At 43.5% G+C, this 15,015-nt stretch overlaps 1 protein-coding gene across 16 annotated transcripts in view; it reads right to left on the minus strand.

Annotated features, from left to right (window-relative positions):
- MAST2 (microtubule associated serine/threonine kinase 2) overlaps positions 1 to 15,015 on the minus strand; it is a 163,811-nt gene that overhangs the window by 80,387 nt on the left and 68,409 nt on the right. For 8 of the 16 annotated variants that reach the window (XM_052667031.1, XM_052667029.1, XM_052667030.1 and 5 more), the window contains 2 exons: positions 13,843 to 13,874; positions 4,749 to 4,955 (listed from right to left, as the gene is read on the minus strand). In XM_052667031.1, coding sequence (XP_052522991.1) covers positions 4,749 to 4,955; positions 13,843 to 13,874 — 239 coding nt within the window. Of the gene's footprint in view, positions 1 to 4,748; positions 4,956 to 5,802; positions 5,836 to 7,634; positions 8,187 to 13,842; positions 13,875 to 15,015 lie in introns of those variants that run through there. The other 8 variants (XM_052667033.1, XM_052667036.1, XM_052667035.1 and 5 more) reach the window with 4 other exon arrangements.

Raw genomic sequence — 15,015 nt, forward strand, 5'->3', positions numbered from 1 at the left:
TGGGGATTAGTACTTCTCTGTTAGCACTGTGAGCCTGTTTGCACACTCAAAGGTTTCCAAGACAAAGCCAGAAGTAGTGCCTGGTCACCTCATAGCACAGTCACAAACAACAGGTAGGAATCACTCAGCTTATCAGTGAAATTCATTCTAGCTCACCAAGGCAGAGGGATGTGCTCCCCTCCCACAGCTTCTGGCCTCACAGACCTGCAGCTGGTGCTTCCTCAGTGGTTGCAGAAGGCAGCCTGCAGCAAGGAATTCACACCTCCTGCTCTGAGCCTGGGCTTTAACGCTTCCACTGCTGCAGCCCCAGGGGGGACGTGGGGACTTGAGCATTTACAGTGCCTCTGCATGAAAAAATTATGCAGCCCAACAGGGAAAAAACTGCATAATGCTGCCCCTGAGGATGGTAAGGTCAAGTGAGCACCTCCTGCATGGACACCCACAACACAACCCCCAGGGTGCAAGAGGAGAGAGCAACCGCGTGTGGTTAAATGACAGGGCAGAAAATCCACGGGTTTCACTGGGGCACTCACAGCCTGTATCTCAGACCCAACAGCTTTACCAAGTTGCTGATGCTGTCACCAACATCACCGTGCAGCGTGCGACAACCTGCCGGAATCACCAGTTTCCCAGTTCAGCTCTCGGCTGCACACTGGTGTAAGCCAACAAGGCTACGGAGCTGCTGGCAAAGTACATGAACTCCTTCAATACAAGGCACAAGACTCCCCAAAGTCGCCATCTCCTGCTTGTAGTCTCAGTCTCCATCTGCTACTTCCAAGAATAACAATTGGTACAAAAGAAAATACATTTTAGAAGTTTATTTATTAAAAATAAACGAACTCTGGGAAACTCATTCATTAAAAGTGAGGTGTGCATTACAGTCCAGCTGCAAAAAGATGATAAAATCAGAATTCACCATTTCATATAAGGCATCATGACACAGCCACAGAGTTGTTCCATTACTTGTTACTGAGTTCTCATCTACACCGTTTCCTTATGCTGCTATGCAGTAAATGCTGACCCGTTATTTAGCAGAGTTAGGAAAACAGAACCTGCACCAAATCAAGCACTAATCCAGGAAGGTGTCACCTGTTGCCAAACCAGAACAATTCCCAAATGTCATTGCAGCTGAACACAGCCCTTTTCATTAATGCTCAGACATTTGTCAAATAGGATACTAACTAAAACAAACTTACCAAGAAGCTGTATCAGTGACTTTAAGTAGAGAAAGGAAACTTATCACCAATTCTTGACACACCTTGAGGTATTTCAAAACAAAAACATTAAGAATCTCATCACATTTGAATTCTGAAATGTTTTTCACCTTACCTAGAAAAACAGAACTTCTGTTTGCAGGTGCTGCCCTGTTGTTGTAAAGCGCATGCACTCCTCAAACCAACAGCTTCCTGTGACTGTTGTAGAAATTCTGTTTTTCTAAGAAACTCTGTGATAATGAAATTATAGCAATGAGGGTCTTTAGTTACTCAACCTCACCAAGAGGCACAGAGACATTTTAAAGAAGAGAGACATCCAGTCCCAAGGTGTCTCAGCAAGGTGGGAGCAGCTGAGCTGAGGGCTCGCTGTGCTACATGCGACCCTCAGACCTGGCTGTGCCCTCAGCCCTGCCACAGCCTACACAGGAAAGGCTTTACATCAAGGCAGGCTCAGAAATGAAGTGTTCTGGAGCAAAGTTAGGTTTCCTGTTTTGCTTCACGTATTACAGCAAGGATCTGAGATGGTGACCACATCTTGCATGGGCTACAAACAAAAATCTTTAAAACTATTCCTCAGAGTTATAAAAAATCAATAGCTATTATCAATAAACTTTAGAAAGGCTAAAATGCCTCAACAAAACATAATAAGGCTAAAATGTCTCAACGAAAAGAAGAGCAATCTCAATTATGTAGTTCTGTAAGAACATGTCCCACAGTTGGCAAGAGCTCACGAAGTCAGAATAGCCCAAGAAAGTGTCCCTGGAGTAATACAGTGGAATGCACCTCTTCCCTTGATAAAGGATAATGAAATTCCCACTGAGATTCCACCTCACCTGCAGAGCCAAGAAGCAGAACCAGGGCATCACAGCCCAACGAGGCCCTTTCTGGAAGTACTGAAAGTAACTTATCTCTTGCTGAGGAATTTACAGGGTGCAGTGCTCCTCAGAACGGAGGGAAGCGCGTGCTGCTTGAGTCTCAAGGCTCCTCACCTCCAGGAACAATTAAATTCACTGCATCTTGAAAGCAACTCAGTATCAAGAACTGCAGTAAATCCACCTTTAGATTGAACTAAAGGACTACTGTGAGTGTACAAAGACTCACCAACTCATAGAGAAGACAAGCTGAGAAACATGGTTAACTAGACTTCCTGGCTACCCCTAAATGAGCACAAGGCAGAATGCAAACACGAGGCCCACAGTTTCAGTTCAGTTTCGGACACCATTCCCTTTTCTTCCTAAAGACACATGATCTGAATTCCAACCCATGACTGCCTCAACAATAGCAGTCTTACTTCATCTACTATCTATTTATTTGTATTGTAATCATGCCACTTTCACATCCTTTACTCTTCAAAAGCTTTACATTATTTTCAGTTGTCCAAAGGCTATGCATATCAAGTACTTCTGTTCTCAGCTCCATTGATTCTTCCTGAAGCCAGGAAGCCACTTCCATGCTAACTGACATACTAAATGAACTAACAATTGTTCATTTGTCCACGTAAAAACATCAAAGGTGCCACACAAAGAGGGGAAAACTATACAGCTACTTGCAAATGCAGTATAATGGTAAAAAATAAGAACATTTAACATGAAGCCATACACCTTTCAGTTACATTTTCCACTAGTTCCCAGTATTATTTGCACAGAGATGGAAATGAGCCACTGCCTGGCTAACCTGGGGGTGTTAAGCTGTGCAGATCAATGACAGCAATAACTTGCCAGGATGAACCTTTGCTCCAAGCAAGCAGCAATGGCTATCACAGGCACTGTAACCAAGTAAACAGAACTACAACAAACAAAGGCAGGATAAAGCTGGATCAAGAGCTGCACAGGTGAAAGCAACAAGGACAAAAATAAAAAGTTATTATAGAAGACCTAAGCTCTTACACAGAGCCATGTCTCTGTGAATCATCAACCACTCATCATTTAAAGAGCAGATGGCTGGAAGGTCCCCATATGTGAAAAATATTACCAACAAGAAGAGACCATAGTAACAGTGAAATATAACTTGATACTGTGATTTTTCTGTGAATTATTCTTAATGATAACATTGATCCATGCCAGAAGCCTGAAGAGTAGAGCACTTGGAGGAAAAAGAGCAGTAAGCACCAAAAAGGCTTTAGGAATCAATAAATAATCATTATATATCCTCACAGAAGGAGCAGTTCTCGACCTATTTTAATAATCTAATTTAATTACTTATTACCAGACTGTTAATTAGCCTCAATTCTAAACAGCATTCAGCCACCTTTAAGCACCCTTACGAAGGAACTGCCAACAGCTTTTATGTAACAAGAATTCATTCCCAATCATATTGGTGACAATGACATTAAAACAATAAGAGAACTCTTCCATCACTACTTCCAGAACAGCATGGAGAGCTGCTCCCATTCTGTAACAGCAGCAGGGTGGGCAGCCACCTCTCCTCATGGCAGTGCACAGCGAGCCAAGAACAGACATGAACAACGTCTCTATCCTTTGCTGACAGCCCCACTTTCACCCAACAGATGCAATATACATTTCTCTCCATTAGAGGGACAGATGCTTAAAATAGCTGAACTTCACATTTTCTTGTTACTCCTCCCAGAGCCAGCCAGCAGGAGCAATCTCCCTCTGAAATAACAGGCTAGGTTTAGAGGCTATTGCATTACCACCTGATGAGCAGCTGAAACTTGACCAGCTACCTCCACAGCACAGTATGTGAGCTTCAAAACCAGCTCTCTGCTGGCTCAAGTTTTAAGCAGGTACCACTTAGCTCCAATTTCATAATTGCACACACAAAGATCTCTAGATCATGTTAGCCTTTGTCTGGGGCAATCCCACTAGGTATCATTAGTAAGGGAGCCAGAGGTTTCCACTGGGGTCTTGCACGTCCTGTAACAGCACAGTATAGAGCAAGAGCTAATCCTGAATGTGAAACACGTCAGCCAAGCTCCCAAGCACCTCAATATAAACTGAATTGTTTTGGCTTTTTTTTTTTCCCCAGTTTACAAACTCCTTACCCATATTTAAGTTTCACTCATTATCCTCTTCAGACATTGTATTGCAGATAGACCTCAGAGTGCTGACTTCTCATAGAAGCTAACAAGGATTTACAGTGAACAGAACAGAGTGCAGTAGGTTAGCACAGACCCATGTCTCCAGGCAGGGCTTCTTAAGGGCCACACTCCAGGCTGCTGCATTTTGAGGTTGCTTTTCTTGACATCAGTGATACCTGTGGGTGTTCCTCTGCTGTTTCACACAAGCTGAAGAGGCACATGTAAGGCAGCAAAAGGTACACTCAGGAAATTGCGTGCACACTCAGGCAGACAGGGCTCCATTCATTTTATCTTCAGGCCTTAAACTACAAATTAATTTAAAAACGTGTAGAAATGCAACGTAAACCTATACACTACAAGGCTGAAAGCAAATTACACATCACCAGGCTCTGCCCTTCTGTTAGGTTTTATTTTCTCAAACAAAAAAGCTGTTAAGTTCATAAGTGGTTACAGCAACACCAAACGGTTAGAAATTCCTGGTTGATACCTCTCCTTACCTCCACTGAAATGGATGGCTGTAGCATGGGCTAGACGGATTGCTCTGGGCTTGTGAGTTCAGGTAAAATACAAGAGGAGAAGTGACAAGTGCACAGTCAGCACTAAATGGGAATTTAAGGTGCTGCAGACCTGGAGCAGACGTAGGAGAGAACGTGTGCTGATGAACATCACTTCCTCGGCAGTGGGAGTACAAAGGAGAGGAGATTCTGACAAGGTGCCACGGTAGAAAAGAAAATAAATCAGGGTCAATACCACATCTTCTGTTTACCACATCAATAAAAAGGAAGAGAAAAAATAAGACTTTCAAAACACATGTTCTATCTTCTGTCTATCAGTATAATAAACTCAGTGGTCAAAGTCAGCCAATTGTCATCCAAACCAAAATGTACTTGTCAGTCAATACATAGTATCTAATCCATATTATTTTTCCACTACGAAAATCTTCTGATCTGGAATTACCCAAATCCTGTTTTTGAGTGATTCCCAGGTTTTCTGGATCACACACCGCTGTCCATTCTGTTAACGTCAAATTTTAGCTGGGAACAATCAACCAAGATGGCAATGGCACCAGTGACAGACACGGGCCATTTGCAGCACAGCCTTTGTAGGCTGCAATCTGGGAGCCGTGGTTCTACAGCACAGCTATGGCAACGATAGAAACAGTCAACAGTGAAGACATGAATTACACAAACCATTACCTTGAGGACGTTTAGCACTGACAATGTTTTAAAACAGCTAGTTAAGCCTGAGAGCAGCACTGCAAAATGAGTTTATTCTAACTGAGCAGTGGAGAAACTGAGGCACAGAGAGGTTACGTGACTCGTTCATAGCACAGCCACAGCAGCATTAGGATTGCAGCTAAGAAGGCCGATCCCCAGCTCTGTGCCCAGTTCTGCAAACTGTACTGCAAACTGAACTGTTACACCGTGCCCAGAGTTAGCAGCCAACAAGTATTCCTGTAAGCAGAGAGCACAGAACATTTCACTAAGTAGCTGCTTTTCAGGAAGCTGCAAACAGACTTCTGCATCAACATAAAAAAGCTTTAAGACCTACTTTATTGAACTACACACGATGAGATGTCCTTCACTGGAAATAAAGGAAAAGTTACCTTACAAATATTGATATTACAAAGAAATCCTGGTTAACCAAAAAAAGTATTGTGAAATACACTTCAATGATGAGAGCTTTCTGCCCAGATTCCCATAAAGTGACAAGATAACATGTTTAGAACTTTCAGTTATCTGAAAAAAGGCAACAATATACTGCATTTGTTCCTGTGCTGAATCCTTACACGGCGAACATATCGGCTGTAAGTTCGGGACAGGATGGCTGTCACCTGGTGTTAGGGCAGTGCGGAATGGCCGCTCAGCTGAACCCCTCACGGGGGTAACTGACAACAATGAAACTAAGTGCTTTAGTCTGGGAAATTTATACAGCTTGCTACCTTACTTCTAACCTGTTTTCTTTCATAAGCAACGATACAACCGCTCTTAACTTTTCAGTGTAGGGAATCCAAATGGAACCTTCAGTTTAACCCAAAAATAAATCATCGCTGGTTGGAATATGTGGGGGTTGTTTTTGCACATAACTGCGTGTAACTACACACAATCAAGTAAAGTTACAAAAGAACTGTTATTAAACATTTAACATCTGAACAGTGGAATTCAGTGTTACGATTCACCTATGCTCATTACTAGAAAATGCAAGTTCTCTACTACCTCCTCCTCAAAACCATGCAATCCCTCCTGCACAAGGGAGCACAGCACACGGAGTACCAGCCACAGCTGCTCTCTGCTATCACTGTACGTTTGGCCTTTTCCTTTTTAAAATGTGGGCAGTGCTGGGCAGCGCTCAGTGTGCTCCAGCGTTAGAACAAACCGGTGCTGCCATATGGTTACAACTATCACTGAGGGAAGAAGAAAGTTTCTATTTGCTGTCCTTAGACATAACGCCTAGCAAGAAGGAAATCTGGGACGTGCTCCAGCTTTTGTTGGGTATTCAGACATTCTCCATGAGAAGCCCTGGAGCCGAGCACGTTTGCTGTGAATGTTCAGTGCTTTTAACTCCCTACTGAATCCGAATAGTTGTTATCAGTCAGCAACCTTTAGGTACAGGCAAACTTCCCCAGGAGCAATCTCTGCTTAAACAGCTGGTGGGCTCTGCAGGCTGCAGACTGAGGTTAAGCCACCTCCTGCCTGCTCCTCCCATCCCTGGGCAGCTCCATTAGCCCTGCTGCTTACACACACAGCACTAAATAGATGACTTCCTTCCCATAACCCATGGGAATAATAACGTCGCTATCAATAAACTGCCATTCTCACCAGTAGATTTCAAAGTGCTTGTAAAGTATTGAAAAGCATTCATTTTAATTTGTAGAAATAGCACATGACAATGTCAATTTTTTTTTTTTAATAATAATTATTTTTTTTCCCTTCAAATTTAGAAGTTTTCATATGTCGCCTTAGTTTAAGAAGACAACAAAGGTAGCAAAAATTTCTCTAGATCAGAGCCCTGTGACAGCTTTCTTTGAAGTACTTATTAGGTTTGGAAGAGCGATCTAATTAGAAAGAGAGTTCCGAACATTTAACTGCACTACATTAATCATCACCAGGTGCAAAACTTAAACACAGTGCACAATGTACATAAACACTTAAATACTGCTCTTTTTTTCTGGCTATACTTTGTGGTACATGGTATACAGAAATAAAATGCTCAAAGTGCATAAAATTCTCAAATTGAAATTTTGCATATAGCGAAATAAGCAAGATGGATAAATTTTAGCAACAAAAAGCAACGTTTCTTAGCACAGAACACCCTGCCTTATCTTCTTCACCATCTCCACTTGAAATGTTTAAGTGCAACTCATTTCTCACAGCAGCCCTTACTGGATCCGCAGCGACGGGGCTCCCAGCCTCTGCTTCCTCCGCTTCATCGCGGTGCTCTGTGGTTCTGCCCCCAACCAGAGGCTTCAAGGAGAAGAGCGCAGGGCACAAGCTCAGTGCGATCCCGAGTGCTGCGTGTGCCCCAGTGCCACAGAGACCTCAGGAGTTCAGCAGCAGTCCAGATTAGTCACATGGCTCACATCCAACATGTAATTATTTAAAAAAAAGTCTTCTGTGAATCGATCGATCCAGAGAAAGGCAACAAAGCCCACTGGTTTACGACAGGAAGGCACAGGAGAGTCAGACACACGCCGACCTGAGCTGCTGGGCTGACAGCAGCAAGCCCAATTTGGTGCTCAGCAAATCACCAAACTTCTCCCGGACTGCATGGGGCAGCTCTCTCCAAATCACATGGCAGGCACGACGTGAAGGCACACTCCAAAGGGTGTTGGCACAAATCCCACATGCCAGCTTGCAGACTCACACCGCGATAGGAACAGAGTCCCCACGTGCACCCACAGCCTTTGCAGAGTCATCGCGGTGCAAAGAGCAGCTGTTCTCTGCTGGCGAGCAAACATATGAACCTGTCCCATCAGAATCAACCCCCTTCAGCACGTGCACGACTCTGTACTCAAACAGTCCCCGTGCGGCTCTGTTCAGCTGCAGCTCCCATGGCTGCCAGCCCTGGCCCAGGAGCAGCAGGGCACAGGGATGTATGTCCTTCAGCAGGGCACAGTGCTCCCCTGCACCACGCCGGCACTCCGTGTGCAGATGGTGGCTGCTATCAGCTCTACAGCAGTGTCATGTATTGCGGAAAGCATCTATCTTCTAAAGTCAACTACTCCTAAAAAGCGTCCTCTGTAAGAAGTCAGCTTTCCAAATAAAATTTCCAAATATGTATCTTTGGTAGATTTTAAAGCATTATGCCAATTTTCTTGAAACCCATATTTAGGCATAGGAAGCTGCTGCTGTCACAAGCTGTCATCAATCACAGCAGATTCCCAATTACAGCCCTTATCTGCAGGCAGTGGCAGGCACAGATCGAGCTCCTGCAGTCCAGTCCCATCAGGAACACAGACCACTAGCCCGGGGTGTCTGGAGTGCATCCCTTCTTGGGGGGGGGCTCTGCTTCTTTGATAAGAACAACGCTCCAAAACCACTCTTAAAGCCTCGGGTACAAGCAGCAGCATCCCACAGAACCCCGCAGGAAGGACTCGGCAGATCCCTCCCTCAGGGCCAGCCCCACAGACAGCTGAGAGCTCTGGGTTATTTTTGCAGCCCGTGCCCCATGCAGAAGGATGGAGCAGGCAGTGCATGCCACCTCCCCAGCTACAAAAATATCACAGCAGGAAGCGCTCAGGAAGGCACCATCCCTTACGCTGCTTCCAGACCCAAGCCAGGGCACAAACACAGCAGAACTTCTCACCCCTTCCCAGAACTGCTCCTTTCTCCTTTGGCTTCTCTGCACTGAGGCCCAGCACAGACCCCCAGCAGAAATGCCCACCCTCTGAGATGGGCAGCAACCAAATGTCCTCCACTCCTCTGTAGATAAAGCACTTGGGCAGAACAGGATAAAGACATCAGGCAGCACTAAAGCTCACGTTTTTTATTCCTGCCATCAAATTTGTTATTTCCAAGGTCTAAGCATTACAGTTTAAAAAGAACAGAAGTAGAGGCCAATATAAACTGGCATCCGGCACATCCTCCCAAGAGATGCCTTGGTGTGTTTAAGTGTTATTTTGTCAAGAAGCCAGGGATAAGGTAAACTGTTACTTAATGAAATACCCTGTGAAGCTCCTAGGGCTGCAGAGGTTCATACCTTTGAGTGGGGGGAATATTCCCTTTAAAATACATTGAAAGGCATAAAGTCCACAGTAAGAGCCTGGCACGTGTCTTTATCATACATGGTTACCTTGCTCACCATATTTCATACAGACAGACATACAACTTCACGGTTCATACCATCTCCTGTCAGCACCTACCACCATCAAAACAGCACTTGGTAATATCTGAATTATTCAAATCTTTTACTGTTGTCCCACCCCTCCTCCCTCCCCATATCTAACTGCAATTAATCTCACATAACAAGGCCAGCGTTTCTGAAATCTTTACAGCCATCAAAATATGCTATATAAAAACCTGTTTTTACTGAATATACTCTGGATAATCATTATTTTTAATGTTTCTTACGTCTCCAGGCTCATTCTCCCCCAGACATGCACTATGAAGGTACATTTGGTACAGATGTCTGACAGCAGGGAAGAATTACTACCAAAATTTGCATCTGAAATTAAAAGCTGGTGTTGCAAATTTAGTTTGCAGAGGAAATTACTCTTTTCAAATTTAGATACAATTTGGAAAAATGGTATTTTCTTTCTAATAAAACATTACCTTTAGACATTGCAAAGATTACAGCAATCCAAGCTGGTCAACTGCCCAAGAAAACATGGGGAGTTCAAACAAACTCACAAAGTTCATGAAAAATCTGAACATGTCAATAAAGTTTGTGTTACGAACAACTGCGTTCATTAATACTCAGACAGCAAACAGGAAACTGGTTGGTTGGTCCCAATGCACCCCCAGCCAGATCCAGTGACCGCTGGGCAGCCAAGGCAGCAATGTAAGCGACAGTGAACCCCCACAGCCACCACCCAGCACTGCGTCACACGCACGGACACGAGCCTCTGTCCTTCCAGGCCTGGAGCATCCCTGGTGCACTGCAGATGCAGGTGCACATCCAAAGCACCTGGGAGCTGAAGGCAGCAGTACAAAAACAATCTCTAGCACTGAAAGGAGAGAACAGGGTAACGGCCCACTTCCACTAATAAGAAGGAGATGAAAGTTGGGGTCTATCACTCGGCATTTGCTGTTTGATATTAAAGAAAATATTCATGAATGGTAATTATTTTTGTGAACAAAATACGAGAAAAACATATCCAATACATTTATATGCATAATTTATTCAAGGAAAACTTTGAACTCTGATTATTGAGCCACACTAGAGACAGAATGCCACTACCCTTTCCTCTACTAATACTTGTGTTATTCAACCTCTTTACAACATACAACTCAGCTGAGTGAGATTTCTTTGAGTGTACTGAACTGAACCCTCCATAGGAGCACACAGACTTCAACCACAATGACAACAAAATGGTATCTCATTAATTGAGCCATTTATCTTAATGATGCCCTGCACACAACTCCCCCACCTGTTTCAGGTGCCTACTTACTCTCTGTTTAAGATTAGACTGCCAGACCTCCAAGGGCAAAGCCATTACAGTGAGCTTGTGTTCCCTTCTACTGACGTGGAAGAGCAGATAACAGACTTCCCACGCTCCATTCCACCACTCCTTTAGTTAACTTCTGTACAAGACCTTCTTTAGGTGGCAAAATTGCTCATGCTCTCAGTACTGAGACACATAACTCCACTTCTTTTCCTCAGCACAAGGAAGGAAAGCAACAGTTGTTCATGCCTACAATCAGTTCCTGCATAAAAATAGAGTCAATAATGCAGACAAAGGCAAATATGAAGCAACGAGTCAGATAAAGACTAAGTTAGAAGTGTTGTCAGAGAGGGCTCTCCCTTCTCCATTCAACAATGACAAGTAATCTCTCTATTTCAGTCTAAAACCTTTCTAACTTAACAGTCAACCAACACAATGACCTAGCAAGCACAAACTGGAGCACAGGAGGCTCTGTCTGAACACGAGGAAGCACTTCTCTGCACAGGCTGCCCAGAGAGGTTGTTGAATCTCCATCTTGGGAGACCTCCAGAAGCCCTCTGGCCATGGGCCTGGGCACACTGCTGTAGGTACTGCTGCTGGAGCAGGGGTTGGGCCATGTGATCCTGGAGATGCCTTCTCACCTCAGCCATTCTGTGAATAATCAAGTCTTCCTTTTACCTCTGGCTTGCTGGCAAATAATGACTAGCTGCCATGATGCTGTTGTTTTACAGCAGTTAATGCACCCCAGCCTCCTGACCAGCAGAGAAAATGCTGAGTGGCTATATATTTCTGTATAACACAGTTGACCCTGAACTGTGACAAAGGCTGGAGTCTGTACAGAAAATGGATGCAGCTCTTGAGGATTCCTGGCTCCGAGCCAGAGGCTTCATCCATCTGTCAATTCCTGCTTCCCTCCTGCCAGCAAACAAAAGTCAGTGAACGACAGCCAGTGACTCAGGGCCTCACTACATCCATAACCACCCCTACTCCTCAGCTACAGTACAGTGCCTTTGCAGAATGCATTTCTTTTTGCGTATTATGTTCGCTGGTAAGTTGATGCAGGTAGAAGAAAAGCCTCCAGAAGAACTGATACACATACTGCCTACAGCATATATCTCAGTGCACATTCTTAGGGCACTCCTTTTGACAAAATAAGTAAATTTATAAATATAACATATATACTATATATATATATATATATATACATACATTATTATTATTGCTGTTCTTGATAAAAACTTCTCTAATTCCTGACTTAAAGACTAACAGTGGATTATTATTTTTTTTAATTTTACATCAAGTAAGCACTCTGATATTGAGATATCTAAATCAGATGCCTCAGCTCCATAGTACCTTCTTCAGTGATCCCATATGCTTATCAGTATGGCATCAACATAAACATATATAAGCCACAATGCACCACTGAGTTCTTAAACACTTACACTTCTCAAGGAAAGAAAAGTCATTTGGTAGAACTGACAACAGAATCTGTAATTCCAGAAAATACAAGTAATCAACTACGTAACAAATGCAACTAATTGAACACATTTCAATTCCTCCCAGGCTTTAGTCTCACCAGTAGCTGTGAGTTTTTGCTTTAAATTTATTACCTGGGTTGTCTTGACATAGATTGCTATGATGGCAGAAAACTAACATCAAGTAATAAAAAACCGAAGGTGTTAAATCAGTGTAGAAATAAAACAGTCATTGTTTAGTCACAATCAAATAAAACATTACACACTTGAAGGATTTCATTTCTATCTCAAGTATTCCAAATGGAAATGTATGAATAGTTCTGTGCCATGCCCATCACCGTGCTTGAAGGAAGGGAAAATCTCTGGCATCCTCAATTGCAAACTCACATTTTTTTGCTACAAAAATAATGTTGTGTTAAACAAACAAACACAAACCCTACTGGTAATTCTCTGTTCCACCAAATGTTCAAAGAACTTTCACTATCTCCAACTTATCAGCACCACCATTCCTACACATCCAACAAAAGTAGTGAAGCTTGCCTTCAAGGAATGCTGGCAAAAAAATACAAATACTAACAGTTTCACATTCTTATTTTCATGACTCATTGAGCAGTTGACTGCTGTCATGTGAACTAAATAGAAAGTTTTGATCATATCCCATTTTAAAAAAGCCTTTTGTTTCACTGCATTGTTCAGGACTGAATCAGTGGCACCACACAGCATTTTCTCCTCTTATACAAAGGAGAGAGCTTGCATTAAATGGTTCAAAGTTATTTCTCAGTAAACCCCGAGGAAGAAAGGTTATGTGCTTTTGTGAGCTTCACGTCTGTGGCATGGGAAGCCATTTCAAATCACAGCGCAACAGCAGCCAGTTCACATGCTTTCCCTTTCATACAATGCAATCAACAGTGCCATCTCTTGCACAGTAAATCTGTAAGCATAGCAGAAGCTTAATTCTCTTACTGTAACTGTTAATTCACTGCGATTTTTTAAACATCACAATACTAGAAGTCTGTTACTTGTTTAAACTTCATTTTAGAAGCCTGCTTATCCCAACATCTGTTGCTTGGTTGGAATATCTCTGTGACACAGAATGCTCTGCATGCACCTGACTGCATGGCCCAGGATCTGTGCACAGAGATTTCTGCCAGCACAGACTGAAGAGCAGTCATCAGAGCAGTCCAAAGCACATCAATAACCAGAGATGGCAGCCGAATTGTTCTGGGGATGTCACAGCAAGTAACACTCAACACCGCCGCTCCTTCCATGGCAGGATCAGCTGCAGCTGATGCAGTAAGCCTATGCTACTGCTAACTAACCTACTACACGTAAGGAAATGAATAGAAATTTAACCTCAGAGAAATGCAAGCTGGCTGCTTCCAAGTGCCCAACAGATTCTTGAAAACACCGACAGAGAAAACAGGACATCTGCCTATTTATATGGCTTCCACAACTGAATGCTATACACGTTCAAATCAAACCACATAATGAATAAAGAACAGTTCTACTTACAAGCTTCCTCTTCGGGGGAGGCTGAGCTCCTTCTGGAAAACAAACAGAATTAAAAAGCAGAGTTAATTTCACTTGTTTCTGTATTCCTCCCTTATTTCTCAGCAGCAGCAGAGCAGCCTCTAAGGGCTGGGGCCGCCAGGTGGCAGCAGCCAGCCGAGCTCTGGGGAGAGCTGCAGCTGCTGGAGCTAACAAGTGAAAGCACAAATACATTTATTATTTTCAACTATGAATTCTCTAAAGTTTGGAATTTCATTACTGTTTCACAGCACTGAGCAGATTTCATGTACGAATTCTCGCAGACCTGACAGCTCCCAGCATCGAGGAATAAATTCCTGCCATCAGACAAACTTGTCAAGATCTAATCAAAACATTTCAAGTGTAAGATAATAAATCGTAAGCATCTATAACAGGTTGTATGTTTTATATTCTGGAAAGGTATTTCGTCTGCTCTCATTTATTTGCAAGAATTAAAAGCTTCCAACTGTGAAGTCTGCATATCAATGAGTGCTCTTTGCCAATGCAAGTAGGTAAGTAGGTAGGGTGTAATTATCATATACCTCGCACTGTTTCACGTTTGTGTGCAATGTATATGCATATATACACACACACATACACTGGCACAAGCTGCCCGGAGAAGCAGTGGATGCCCCATCCCTGGAGACACCCAGGGTCAAGTTGGACTGGGCTCTGAGCACCTGATGGAGCTGTGGGTGTCCCTGTCCTAGTCATTGCAGGGGAGTTGGACTGGATGAGACTCAAGGCTCCCTGCCAACCCAAACGATTCTATGATTGTATGTGTAATGCATCTCTTGCACCACGCGAGCCATCTATGTGCAACCAATTAACCCACGGTACAGCAGACCCAACAGAACAAAGGTGCCTCCTCCACCTAAATGATGATCTACTTCTCCCAAAACAATCCATCCCAGAATTGGCCCACACAGACATATGAAGCACTGACATGTCACGGCACTGGCTGGAAAAGGAAAGCAGTGGTCCTTAGATCTCTTTATCTATCTTCTCTTTTTTGAGATGTGAGGCTCACACGTTGCTTTGCTCCATGTACGAGGGCTGCAGAAGAGCTCTAACACTTCCTGTCATTGAGATTCTGCCACAAACTACTGCAGGAATCATGATCCAGCAATAGCAGCAGCCAAACCTCTTCCTTTCCTC

Source organism: Tympanuchus pallidicinctus, unplaced genomic scaffold, assembly GCF_026119805.1.
Source record: "Tympanuchus pallidicinctus isolate F22 unplaced genomic scaffold, pur_lepc_1.0 scaffold7, whole genome shotgun sequence".
Classification (NCBI taxonomy): domain Eukaryota; kingdom Metazoa; phylum Chordata; class Aves; order Galliformes; family Phasianidae; genus Tympanuchus; species Tympanuchus pallidicinctus.